The sequence below is a fragment of the Podarcis tiliguerta genome (genome assembly GCF_965153285.1).
Source record: "Podarcis tiliguerta genome assembly, chromosome: 17".
NCBI lineage: Eukaryota > Metazoa > Chordata > Lepidosauria > Squamata > Lacertidae > Podarcis > Podarcis tiliguerta.
In genome coordinates, this window is record NC_139550.1 from 2,723,998 (window position 1) to 2,736,380 (window position 12,383).

General features: G+C 41.3%; 2 protein-coding genes across 4 annotated transcripts in view; one reads left to right on the forward strand and one right to left on the reverse strand.

Annotated features, from left to right (window-relative positions):
• Positions 1 to 12,383, reverse strand: part of MAN1A2 (mannosidase alpha class 1A member 2) — a 40,011-nt gene that overhangs the window by 18,239 nt on the left and 9,389 nt on the right. Inside the window, exons 3-4 of the mRNA XM_083419974.1 lie at positions 10,753 to 10,849; positions 358 to 476 (exon numbers count right to left, since the gene is read on the reverse strand). Coding sequence (XP_083276100.1) covers positions 358 to 476; positions 10,753 to 10,849 — 216 coding nt within the window. The remainder of the gene's footprint in view (positions 1 to 357; positions 477 to 10,752; positions 10,850 to 12,383) is intronic.
• Positions 6,116 to 10,565, forward strand: LOC310667517 (signal peptide peptidase-like 2B). 3 transcript variants are annotated; one of them, XR_014506303.1, is made up of 3 exons: positions 7,205 to 8,005; positions 8,594 to 9,448; positions 10,090 to 10,565. XR_014506303.1 is itself a non-coding variant. In XM_083420106.1 (2 exons), exons 1-2 carry the CDS (start codon positions 6,249 to 6,251, stop codon positions 9,109 to 9,111), a joined length of 1,626 nt encoding a protein of 541 aa, XP_083276232.1. In that variant the 5' UTR covers positions 6,116 to 6,248; the 3' UTR covers positions 9,112 to 9,263. The 3 variants fall into 3 exon arrangements, 2 of the variants coding, with proteins under 2 accessions (XP_083276232.1, XP_083276233.1); XM_083420106.1 differs by lacking the exon at positions 10,090 to 10,565 and adding an exon at positions 6,116 to 6,263 and having other exon boundaries at positions 7,501 to 9,263; XM_083420107.1 differs by lacking the exon at positions 10,090 to 10,565 and having other exon boundaries at positions 7,208 to 8,005; positions 8,594 to 9,263.

Below are 12,383 nucleotides of genomic sequence, written 5' to 3' on the forward strand. Positions count from 1 at the left end.
GTGGGCTTCTACCATGTGAAGAACAGAAATCCACCATTACATCCAGAATTTCCTTTTCCCCCTTGAGGGAAGGGGGACAGCTAATTAAAGCAACATGTCTTAGATAAGCCTGGAGACAAAGTCCTGTGAGGAAAGGTTGAAAGGTCCTTCCTTTTTGTTTTTAAATTTACACACAGTGTTTGTGAGTCATCAAAAGACACTAATCAGCTCTTTTTCAGGCTTCATTTTAGAAAGAAGAATAGTATTTGAAGTTTGATCAAGCTAAGAAGTTTCCTGCCCTTCCAACTCTACAGTTATATGATTCTATGTTTCTCCAGATAGGAAGAAATCGGACAACATACACAAAGTTCAACTTACCACACTGAAATCAAGGTGATTGTCAATCCATTCCTGCCCTTCTTTGAATTCATCGTGAAGGCCCATAATGTAGAGGGTATCCAATGCATCTACTATAGTGGCACCCAGCTGTGAATTTCCTACAGAAAACCCAGAATTTCCATTATAACTAAATGTTTTACTTATGATCTTCCCCTTCAGTGTAGCCATTATTTATCTGTAAGCTGGAACTATCCTTTATAAATAAATCAATTTCTCCAAGTATGAATCAAACAAATTGTTAGAGGTTCTAGTTACAACCAAGCAGTATATAAATATTTGTTGAATGCATGAATAAAGATTTAAAAAAACATGTGGGACATGTGGGAAAAACAACAACTTCAACAAAAAGAAGAGTGAATTGTCACGCCTTTAAGAACATTATTCCTTCAATGTTATTTCTGTATCACATTTGCATCTGCCTCTCCTTTGCTAAAAGGTGGGAAATGTGTCAAGGAGCAGGCTGAAGAATGGAAGAGTACCTCTTTCAATTTCCATTTTCTTGAAACATCCTTGAACAAATGTGTTACCCCAGTCTAGTCCTACCTCTAGGTCAGCCTTCCCCAAACTGGTGCACTCCAGATTTTATTGGACCACCACTCACGTCAGTCCCAGTTGGTATGGACAATGGTCAGAGATTATGGGAGTTGTACTGCATAGCATTTGGAGAGCACTGGGTTAGAGAACGCTGCTGAAGGCACTATGAGCTGCTGTTAGGGGCCTGAGAAGGTCAATTCCCTCTCCATCCATCCACCCACTTTCCTTTCTTTTTTCCTTATAAAAAATAACACCCTAACGTTCCATGTAACAACTGTTCTCAACCATAGACTTCGCTGACAGATTTCCTCCGAAAACTCACAGATCCTTGTTGCAATACTTTTGGCTTTTAAATTTGCAAACAGATATACTTCTGCGTAGTATACATGTTGAAACCGCTACGTTATTTTTAGGTGGCTTTGTTTCATTTCCAAACTGGTTTTTTATGTATTTTTTGTTGTAAACCACCTTGATATTTTTTAATGAAATAACAGCGCGTGCGCGCGCGCACACACACACACAGATATATATATATAAGCAAATATATATATATATATATATATATATATATATATATATGCAGGTTTTGGTGTCCTCGGGTGTCTTCCCGTGTAAAAGTTGGGGTGTCTAGGCGACGTTTCGACGAGGTCTCACTCGTCATCTTCAGGCTGGTGCTTTCGGCTTCTTGTTACTGGAACAGAGCAGGATCTCAGTGTTTGAGTTCCTATAAATACTGTTGAGGAGGTGTGGTGTATAGCCTCCAATGTTTTGGGCAGAGAGGAGGTTCCCAGGCTAGTGTGCCTTTTCTTCTTTTGTTCCTTAATTACTTGAGGGATATCTTGAGTGATTTCTTGAGTGATTTCCTGAATCCCACTTAGGTGGGTCATTAGGTGTGGATTAGTTGCTAAAGCCTTCGTGTCTTGAACTCTTGAACTTTGTGAAGAGTTTTTCTGAGAAGATGGCTGTACTGCACTTGGTTGTGCTCTGGCTTGGCTTCGTGTATAGGGGCGAGCTGTGGTTTTGTGGCCTGTGCCAGCCAAATCTGTGTAGGGATTGCAGGGGGGTGCAGCATCCGGAGGTGCCACCCTGGTTTGGCTACTGGATGGTGTCTGTAATTTATCTGTGGAGAGGGTCTGGGTTTGGGTCTGGTGTGGTTGATTGGTGATGGCGTTCTGTGTGCCTCTGGATCTGGTGTCAGATTTTGTGGGGAGGGCTAATTTCCAGATGTCTGGCAAGCGGGATGTGTCGTCACGCTTGTTCATGTTGTGAGGGTGTTTCTCTATCTCGATGGCTTCCATGATTATTCTCTTGTGGTGATGTTCCATATTAAAGAGCAATTTGGAATCTGCAAAATTAATTTCGTGTCCTGTTTCTTTCATGTGTTGGAAAAGAGAGGAAGTTTTTTCTTCTTTTTTGACGGCATTCTTGTGTTCTGCGATACGTGCATTTATTCGTCTGTTTGTTTGTCCAATGTACGTGGCTGGGCAGACTTTGCAGGGTATTTCATAGACCCCTTGGTTTTCCAACTGAATTTTATCCTTGGGGTTTCTGAGGATATTGGCTATTTTTTGGTTGGTGCAAAAGGCTGTTTTGATATTGTGTTTATGGAGGATTTTGCTAATTTTATCTGTAGTGCCCTTGATATAAGGAAGGAGGGCTATGCCATTGTTTTCTTCTGTGTCTTGGTTTTTGGGGGGTGTTTCTTTTTGGATTAGCTTCGTAACCCTGTTTTGCTGGTATCCATTGGCAAATAACACATTTGAGAGATTCTGTAACTCAGTTGTCAAGTGGTCTTCGTCAGCCAGGCGTTTGGTTCTGGAGATGAGAGTCTTGGTTACGGAGTTTATTTGTGCAGGGTGGTGGTGTGATTGTGCATGTAAGTAGCGGTTGGTGTGTGTTTTTTTCCGGTAGATAGTGTGTCCTAGGGAGCCATCAGGTTTTTTGTAGATTAGGACGTCAAGGAAGGGAAGTTGGTTGTTGGCTTCTATTTCCATAGTGAATTGTATTTTGGGGTGTAGGCTGTTGAGATGTGTGAGGAAGCTATCCAGTTTTTCCTTCCCGTGTGGCCAAATTACAAAGGTGTCGTCAACATATCTGAGCCAAAGTTTGGGTTTGTGTTCTGACTTGTCTAAAGCATTGGTTTCAAAGTGTTCCATGTACAGGTTAGCGATGACCGGTGAGAGGGGTGATCCCATAGGTGCTCCTTCTATCTGTTTGTATCTTTGTCCATTGTGGGAACCTGGGAACCTCCTCTCTGCCCAAAACATTGGAGGCTATACACCACACCTCCTCAACAGTATTTATAGGAACTCAAACACTGAGATCCTGCTCTGTTCCAGTAACAAGAAGCCGAAAGCACCAGCCTGAAGATGACGAGTGAGACCTCGTCGAAACGTCGCCTAGACACCCCAACTTTTACACGGGAAGACACCCGAGGACACCAAAACCTGCATTCCTGTACCCGTGAAAATCTACGAAAGCATATATATATATATATATATAAAAACTAAAACAACAGAATCAGGTGCCTGCCTGCCAATGAATTCTCCACTTCTTACTGGAATTAGGGAACAAACAGGTACAGAAAATATGTACCAGACTGTATAAGATTTCTATCTCACTCTCACACACAGGGTAGGATGGGGGAACCTTATGGAGATTTGGCACTCTGGACAACTAGACGCCCTCTAATCTGCTAAGTGAATGTGATAGTCGCCCTTAATAAATAAAATAAATCTAAAAATATCAGCAGCTTTTAAATTTTACTATTATCTCAAATTCAAGAGAAAGGAAGCTAAGCCAATCTATCTAGGGTGGGGAGCCTCCCCCTCCCCAACAAAGAGACACATTCCCCCCCAGGAGTAACATTTCAGAGGTCTATTATTTTAATTTCATGCTTTTATTTATTGATTATTTGTGCTAATAGTCTATCTTTCGCTGAATGGCCCTAGGCTGGGTCCCCTTTTGTGCTGATTTTAAGAGCTAGGCAGATCAACGTGAAAGGAGCTTCTCCTTCAGATGTTTGGCATTGTTTGCTGTGTATACTATGCCCTACTGAATAGCCTGTTCATCTGACATTACAAAAACAAGGGAAGTTAAATGGGAATTAAAGGATGTTAACTCACAATAAACTACAAGACGACCTGTTCATGGCAATATATATATATGGAGTATGGTCGAGCGTAAACAAAAGTAAAGTTGAATGAAAAGCTATTTTAGGCCACTGTAGTAGAACCAGTTTGAAACAAATATGGCATGACTAGGGCTGAACTTAATGCCCTCCCCAAAGGGAGAGGAACCACCAGAGACACTGTTTGGGCCCATGGGAATGTTCGCTTGGACCTGCAGAAGCATCAGTGTCAACAAAACCACCCAATGTAACTGTATGTCAACAAACTAGACTGAATGATATACTCAGTGCTTTTTTTCTTAAAAAAAATGTTAATCTGCTGTGTTCATTTGTTTATTGCTATATAAAGGTTTTATAGGAATTATTCCTCGTGCATGGTGTATTTTAGAGTGTTCTGTTGTGTAAGTAAAACTTTGAACTTGAATCTCTGTTCCTTTGAGTCGCCAAAGAAATTCCTGTGCTCAGGCTGATACCAGAAGAATCACTTGGCAGGTAGAAGGGGAAATTCCCTGGGAAAGTTCTCCTGCCTGTAAGGACAGGCAGCTATTCATGGGTAACAGCAAGCTCACAGAACCAAGGCACCCACACTTTCTCTCTCATTCCCTTGCCCCACCTCCCAGAAACCTCTCTATCCCCACTTTCTGCTCCTTCTGGCAACCGTCATTGCATAGCAAGTCTTCTTCATGGATGCATCTGTTTCTCTTGAAGTCGGTAGGAATATTTAGCTTTTTCTGATTGGTCAAGCAGAGCTGGTTCTATTTTTCTGACTGACTGAAGTGCCACCTGATACTAAGCAAATCTGCAAGGGGAAATTCAGCAAGTGGCAGATGAGTAGAAAGTGACAATCCCTTCTACAACCCCAAGCCAAAACTTCATGGTAACCCTAGCAGTATACAATATCCAGTCTTATCACTGAGCCAGCCAGCACTAAAAAGTTCCAGTGCTAAAGTTCACTCATAACCTTGCCTTAGCAGCAGCAGCCTCCTAAATTCAGTGCCAAAATTCAGCCCTTCCCTTTGCACTCCATGGCTACTGCTCCAAGTCAAATAAGTTGTGATCACGCTACCAAAAGGTTTAGCTTTCAAGGTGCCGCAGACAAAAAACGAACAAACAAAAACTGGTCATTCTTCATTCAACTGTTAGTAAAATTTCTTAAGGCAGAAAATTAAAATGGGCATCTTACTGGACAAACCCAGATTTTCCTTCATTTAAATGTTTGTAGTAAAAAAAAAAAAAAAAGCAACATAAATGTTGTTTGAGCTTATTTACCATGTACATAAGGGTGGTAGGTGTTCCAAAAAACTGGAAGAAGGGAGAAAATGTAAAAAGCTGGGGGTGGGAATCACAAGTTAAAAGTAAACAATAGCTTCCAGGTTTTCATCAACCTGCATATAGAGTGAAAGTGCAGTGCTGCACATCTCTATTCAGAAGTAAGCACCACTGAGCTAAGTGAACTTAACGGTAACTTAACAGTAATTGTGTTGACAAATGCATATAATACTGTTTCAATGCATATAATACTGTTTCAATAGCATGGTAGGACTACACAGCTGTGTAGTCAAAATTAATGCTTAGCTGCCTTCCCCAGCCATAATGTATAGCCCCTGCTGATGTAGTGATTACAGCTTGGTGATTTAACTTTGTCATTACAACATGGATACAAATGTAATTTAACAGCCTGCCCCCCTTAGGTTACTGGGGTGTGGTGGGGCCATTCCAGGTAGAAAAAACTGACTGACAAAAACCAGTAGAAAGAGGACAAAGAGGAAAAAAATATTTAACAAAATACGAAGGCAGGCAATGAAAGGCTAATGTACAGATTACAGAATTGCAGCCCTCCTTAGAGGAAGGCTATGTATTATTTCACGGGCAGTATTCTGGTCCATTCCTTTTCCCATTTCAGAAGTGAGAGACTCTTGAGTTAAAATTCTGGAGACTGCATGGCATGTGGGACTGCCTATTTCCAATCTAATCTTAGAGGGGTAGGCTTCATAGGAGAATGGAGTCTTGAGTGGTTGCCAGGGGACAATTCTTAATCACCACAGGCAACTGAGTAGTGAATTGTTGACGGGGGGGGGGGGGGGCAATGCTAGGGAGGCAGTATACAATCAAAGGAGGCTCTTTAGGTGCTATGCAGGTAGCACCAAGGCGTACTGTTAACAGGAAGAAAAACAATGGCTGACCCCCATCTCTAGAACCTCAAAAGATGCTCGTTAACCAGGTCTGTTCCTTAAGTGAATATACAGGCACCTTGGTAGGCAGAAAACAGTAAAACTAAGCAGTGTTTATATTAGAAGACTAAATTTAATTTTAGATGGTGTACTAGGTAGAAGATTGTGACCAGATATTCCGTTTACCATCTAGTCTGATAAAGAGTTCTGGTGAACCCAAAAGCTTGCACACTATTTTATGTTATTCTATTTAGCCTAATAAAACTACTGCCCTAGTACAGATTTAGGAATTTTTATTATGGGCCAACATGGCTACCTCTACTTTTTGTCTGAATTAGAAAATATAGCCATTCAGCTGTGAGATCCTAAATTAGAGCTAGAGGATCCTTGAAGTGGGAAGATTCTTTCCACCAGTAGAGCATGGGACTCTTAATCTCATGTTTGTGAGTTTGAGCCTCACCTTGGGCAAAAGATTCCCACATTGCAGGGAGTTGGACTAGATGACCCTTGGGATCCCTTCCAACTCTACAATTCTACCCAATTGGGCTTCTACAGCATTGACTTTTTACCTAGCACACAACCTAAAATTAATGTCCACCTTTGCTAACATAAAGAGTCCCTAGTTTCTCTTGATTCCTATTGTGTAGCTATGCAGCCTGTAATGACTATCTCCTATACTTCAAATTTTTAGAGGACAGTCATCTTTATGAACTAAAATGTTCACATCACACCTTCTTCTGACAGTCACCAGTTTCAGCTATTAAATCATAAAGGCAGTAATAAAATTTGATTTCCAGTTTGTAATTCTGGATCCGTATCTATGGTTGAAGAGAAAATTAGGCTCAATTTGTGACTGATAAACTTGTGCAAAAGCAAGAAACAAATACTTATTAGAGAAGATGCAATGCAGCAGACAGGGGTGGGGTTTGTCTCCATGGATAGGAAGCTGGGCTTATTATGTAACAAACAAGGTTGGGGTTATATCCATGATGTGGGGGTAAGGCTGTCAGGAACAGCTTACCATGTAGCAAGCAGAGCTTGGGTCCCAGGGGCCTAAGCTTTGAATTAAAGGGGGGAAAGGGACAAAATTTCTTTTACAAGAAGAGAAAGAAGCAGCCTGTGGTTACAGTTCCTAGTAAAGATTAAGGGAAACTGCCAAGAAGGATGTTTCTGTTTCTAGCCAGCTTGTTCCTGCTCCTTATTCCACCTGTGCTTGCTCAGAACCCTGGGGTCATCCGTATCAGCCCAGAGAAAGGAGGAGACTACTGCTTCCTCTTCCCTTCACAGTGGATGAAGTCACGTCAAGAGGGTAACAAAAATCGCTGGCTTCACCCTGCGCTCGGAACTCAGAACATCAGTTACTCAGCCATGTGTTGCCCACCTTCGTTCTTTGGGGAGGAAGACAATGATGGTGGTGGATTCAGCACAAGAATTGCATCTGTAAGGGAGGGCAACTGCAATCTCTTTGAGAGTGCCCGACTCCATCAAATTAACCAAACCCAGGGGCTGTTGACTCTTGGTGGAGATGCTCCCTATCTCGTGAAAAACCGGAGATCCAGATATAACTGGGGTCACTGTGAGGAGGTCACACTCTCAGGAATTCTTCTCCAAGATGTGGACATTCTCTATTTATTGTTTAAGAACTTGATCAGGGACTTGCTACACAAAACTGGGGTCATTTATCTGATGTCAATGTTCATAGTCACCATGGGAAGCTACTGGGCAGGCAGAACAGAGAGAAGAAAGCAACAATATATTGAAAGCCGATTCCAAACGGAAGACGATGATTTTGGTGAGATAACAATTGACACCAATGCCTACTTCACATGTACTTGCACAGTAATGGCCACCTTCATGCTACTTGCTCTGTACTATTTCTATGATTACCTGGTACATGCAATGATTGGCATTTTCTGTCTATACGCATCTTTCAGTCTACATGGTTGCTTAGCTCCATTTGTAAGCAAGCTTCCATTTGGAAAACGTGTAATCCATCTCCCATTTTTTCACAAAGGTCTAGAGATCAGAACATTGCTTCTAACTGTCCTGTGTATAGCCATCAGTGCACTTTGGGTCATCTTCAGAAATGAGAATGAGTGGGGCTGGGTTTTGCAAGATGTTCTAGGAATCTCTATTGGCATTTACATTCTGAGAACAGTTCACATGCCCACCTTAAAGAACTGTAGCTTGTTTCTGTTCGCTCATTTGTTTTATGACGTACTCTGTCTGTTCGTCACTCCTTTCCTAACCAAAGCTGGAAAAAGCATCACGGATGTGACAGCTTATGGGACACCAGACTCTGAAGAGATCCCCTTTCTGTTGAAAGTACCAATATTACCCTCAACATCCATTTTTGATGACAGTTCTTTTACTGCCATAGGCCTTGGAGATATTATACTTCCTGGTTTCCTGGTAGCCTACTGCCACAGATTTGATGCTCAAGTCAACTCATCAGGGGTCTATTTTCTAGCTTCTACTCTAGCTTATAGCTATGGTCTTATGGTGACCTTTGTGGTAGCAACATTCTTACAGACAAGTCAGTCAACTCTCCTATACCTGGTGCCCTGTATACTCACTACTACTATGGCTGTTGCTGCTTCTCGCAAAGAGTTCATCCTTTTTTGGACAGGTGTTGTCTCTGCAGAAGACCTGTCTGAACCTTCTTCACAAAAAGACATCAAGCACCCAGATACATTAAAACATTTAGAGGGACAAATCTATCAACAAGAAGAAAAACAAATCTCCAACATCACATTCCTCAAGGAAGATATGACTAGTTCCAGCATATCCACAGAAGAGTTATCTGACCTGGACACACTGAGAGATGAGATGACTAACTGCATTCTAAGTCAGAGAGAAGATGCTCCACATGAGGGCTACGAAAACAAAGAGGCTTGAGAAGCACAGAGACCACATTCTGTGAGGAAAAGGGAGGCGAAAACACCTCACATATATATGCCACTGGAACATTTTGTGAGACAAACAGGGCACTTCAGGTTGAAGAAATACAGGCCCATTAAACCACATTTGGAAATAAAGCTACTCTGTCACTCTTGCTGTGAAATTCAATAAATTAAAATGCACTGTTCTCATCTATCCCTCTTAACTCTGTCACGCCCTAACGTGACCAAGAAACAGAACCCAGGATGTGCACCTATCTAGTCATTGCCCCCATAGCATTCTCCCAACTTACAGAGGAAGAGGATCGAGGGTGAAAGCTCAAGGAAAAACACAGGTATATGGAGACTTTTGTAAGCGAGTACAGTGGTACCTCGGGTTACAGACGCTTCAGGTTACAGATGCTTCAGGTTACAGACTCCGCTAACCCAGAAATAGTAGCCCGGGTTAAGAACTTTGCTTCAGGATGAGAACAGAAATCGCGTGGTGGCAGTGCAGCGGCAGCGGGAGGCCCCATTAGCTAAAGTAGTGCTTCAGGTTAAGAACAGTTTCAGGTTAAGAACGTACCTCCAGAACGAATTAAGTTCTTAACCCGAGGTACCACTGTAGAATGCCAAACTGTAGGCTGTACTTGCTGCTTATATGGGACAGAGCTTGAGGTATTTATTATTTCTGGTTTTTTGAGGAATAAGGTAAGTAAACATCTTAACTTTTCTCCTAAACTGAAGGATTTTTGGTCCTAGTATGTCCCTGTTTTTGAAAAAGAACCTCACTGAGTGACTTAAGTCCTCTCCTCTTGCAGGCATAGTGGGAACAGAGAGGTACAATTTTTAACTGCATTGTGACTGCAGAAATCTTAGCATATGCACCGCAACTTAAGGCATTTAAAGAGCTTTATATATATATTCTACATGTCAACCCTGTACAACAGGCTTTTTATTATCATCCCCATAGTATCCCTGTTTTTATTATCTTCAGAGTTTGTCCAATAGTTTAAGAAGCCTATGTAGTCTACCATTGCTATCAAGCTGCAAATCCAGGCAACATGGAAGCGATCTCAAAAGTTGTGCAGAACACGTCTCTAGATGAAGTAAGCAAGGGCAAAGACTGAAGATCAAGTGAAGTCATCATGCCAGCTCTTCCCTCTCTCTCATACACACAAATGCCCCAGCAGGACTTCATACATAAATATATATGGTGGCATAGCACATGCACACACAGCAGCTTGCCACACAAAAATCTGAGTGCATTTCATCAAATGTAACCATGAAACAGATTTGTTTGCAGAATGTTAATTCAAAGAGCCAACTATCAGAACGACAAAAGTCTGTGTTATACAAAAAAAACCTGTTGTACAAATTTTGTCTTTGCAATGACTAGCAGAAAATTTAGAACATTCATTATCATAAGAAGTCAGACATGCACTGATGCATTTGCACAATAAAATTCAATAAAACAGGATTGCATTTAATTCTAATTGCTATTCTTGAGTGGTTATCTACAGGATTACACATGCAATCTCTTAAGTGGGTTAACAGTTCTCTTTCGTTAACTTTTGAAAAATGTTCCAAAGACACAACAGGATAAGCAAGGTATTTTATGTGGAATTTTCAAAATGAGTTTTTTAGAACGACAACTTACCAAATATATTGGTGGAATGTCCTTTCCTAGCAATGGGTTTCAGTTCATTATGTCCCCATCCATATTGCCGGTAATTATCCCAGGCATGCTTCATCATCTAAGGAATGGAAAACAAATAAAAATTAACACAAATTAACCATTCAACTAAAATATTTGTTTAGACACAGATTCTCTCTATATATAAACAAAAGTAAGCAACAGAGTACAACTGTAATTTCAACTGAAATATATCTGAAAATGTTTCAAATTCAAGTCTTGCAAAATATTCTGTGCAGGCAAAGTAAGCAACTGCTTCTGTAAAGGGATGGAAGACTAGCAGTGATTAATGTAAGAGGAAGCTAATCCAATAAATCAAAAGGTAAAGGTTTAAAAATGTAAAGGACCCCTGGACAATTAAGTCCAGACAAATTTGACTATGGGGTATAGCGCTCATCTCCGCTTTCAGACTGAGGGAGCTGGCGTTTGTCTGCAGACAGCTTTTCCGGGTCATGTGACCAACATGACTAAGCTACTTTTGGCGCAATGGAACACTGACAGAAGCCAGAGTGCACGGAAACGCCGTTTACCTTCCCACCGCAGTGAAACCTATTTACCTACTCGTGCTGGTATGCTTTCAAACTGCTAGGTTGGCAGGAGATGAGACAAAGCAATGGGAGCTCACCCCATCATGCAGATTTGAACTGCCAATCTACTGCAACCCTGTATCCCCTGCCAATAAATCAAACAGGTTAAGTAGAAGAAGCTAATCAACTTGCAAAGGCCAACACATTCATGAGAATCACTGTTGAAATGCATTTCTAAATATGGTTCCAATATCTTTCTTTTATTACCTTTTTTCAAAACACATATTCCTAATTTGCCTCTCATTATTTCTCAGAATAGCATAGCATTTTCTCTCTGACTCTGACTCAAATTTGAACAAAGCAACATACTCACAAAATGAAATTGTATGCCTGGTATCCCTAATCACCAGCCAGCCAGCCAGCCACCTGCCTCTCAATGCTTCCTGCTGCCTCTGTGAGTCAAAGCAGCAGTGTCTCCATTGATTTGCATAAGGCAGAACACTGTATTCCTGAAGGCTTCCCCTCTCTGCCATTTTCGCAAGTCAATGGAGGAACTGCTCCACTGACTCAAATGGGGAGAAACAGTTGAGTGGTGTGTATGTGTCTTGAGTCTGTGTTTTCACATAGGCAGACACACATGGGACACTCCCAATGTTTTGTGATTATCCATACCCTCACAGCAGCAATCCCCTACCCACCCCAGCCATTTTATGGTCATATGCACGACACTTTAAAAACATCCAAATTGGTTCACAGGCCCAGAAAGCCTAGAGACCTCTGTTGCCTTTCATGACTACGGTGGCATAGGAGCAAATGCACAGAAGAAAAAGTATGACTGGGGAAAAACAGCAAGCTGTTGAAAGAACTGTGGGCATTAATACATGCTTCCTCTGTCAAAAAGGAAAATTATGGTAGAAATTTCATTAGCATAGCTTAACACACTTTAATGCAACATTTAAAAAATACTGTCAGTAATATTCACTCTACCCCAGAAAGGGAGCTCCAGGGCAATAGATTAGAGGAAAATGTCAGATTACAATAAAAGAAAAAGACACAAAAGATCTACAT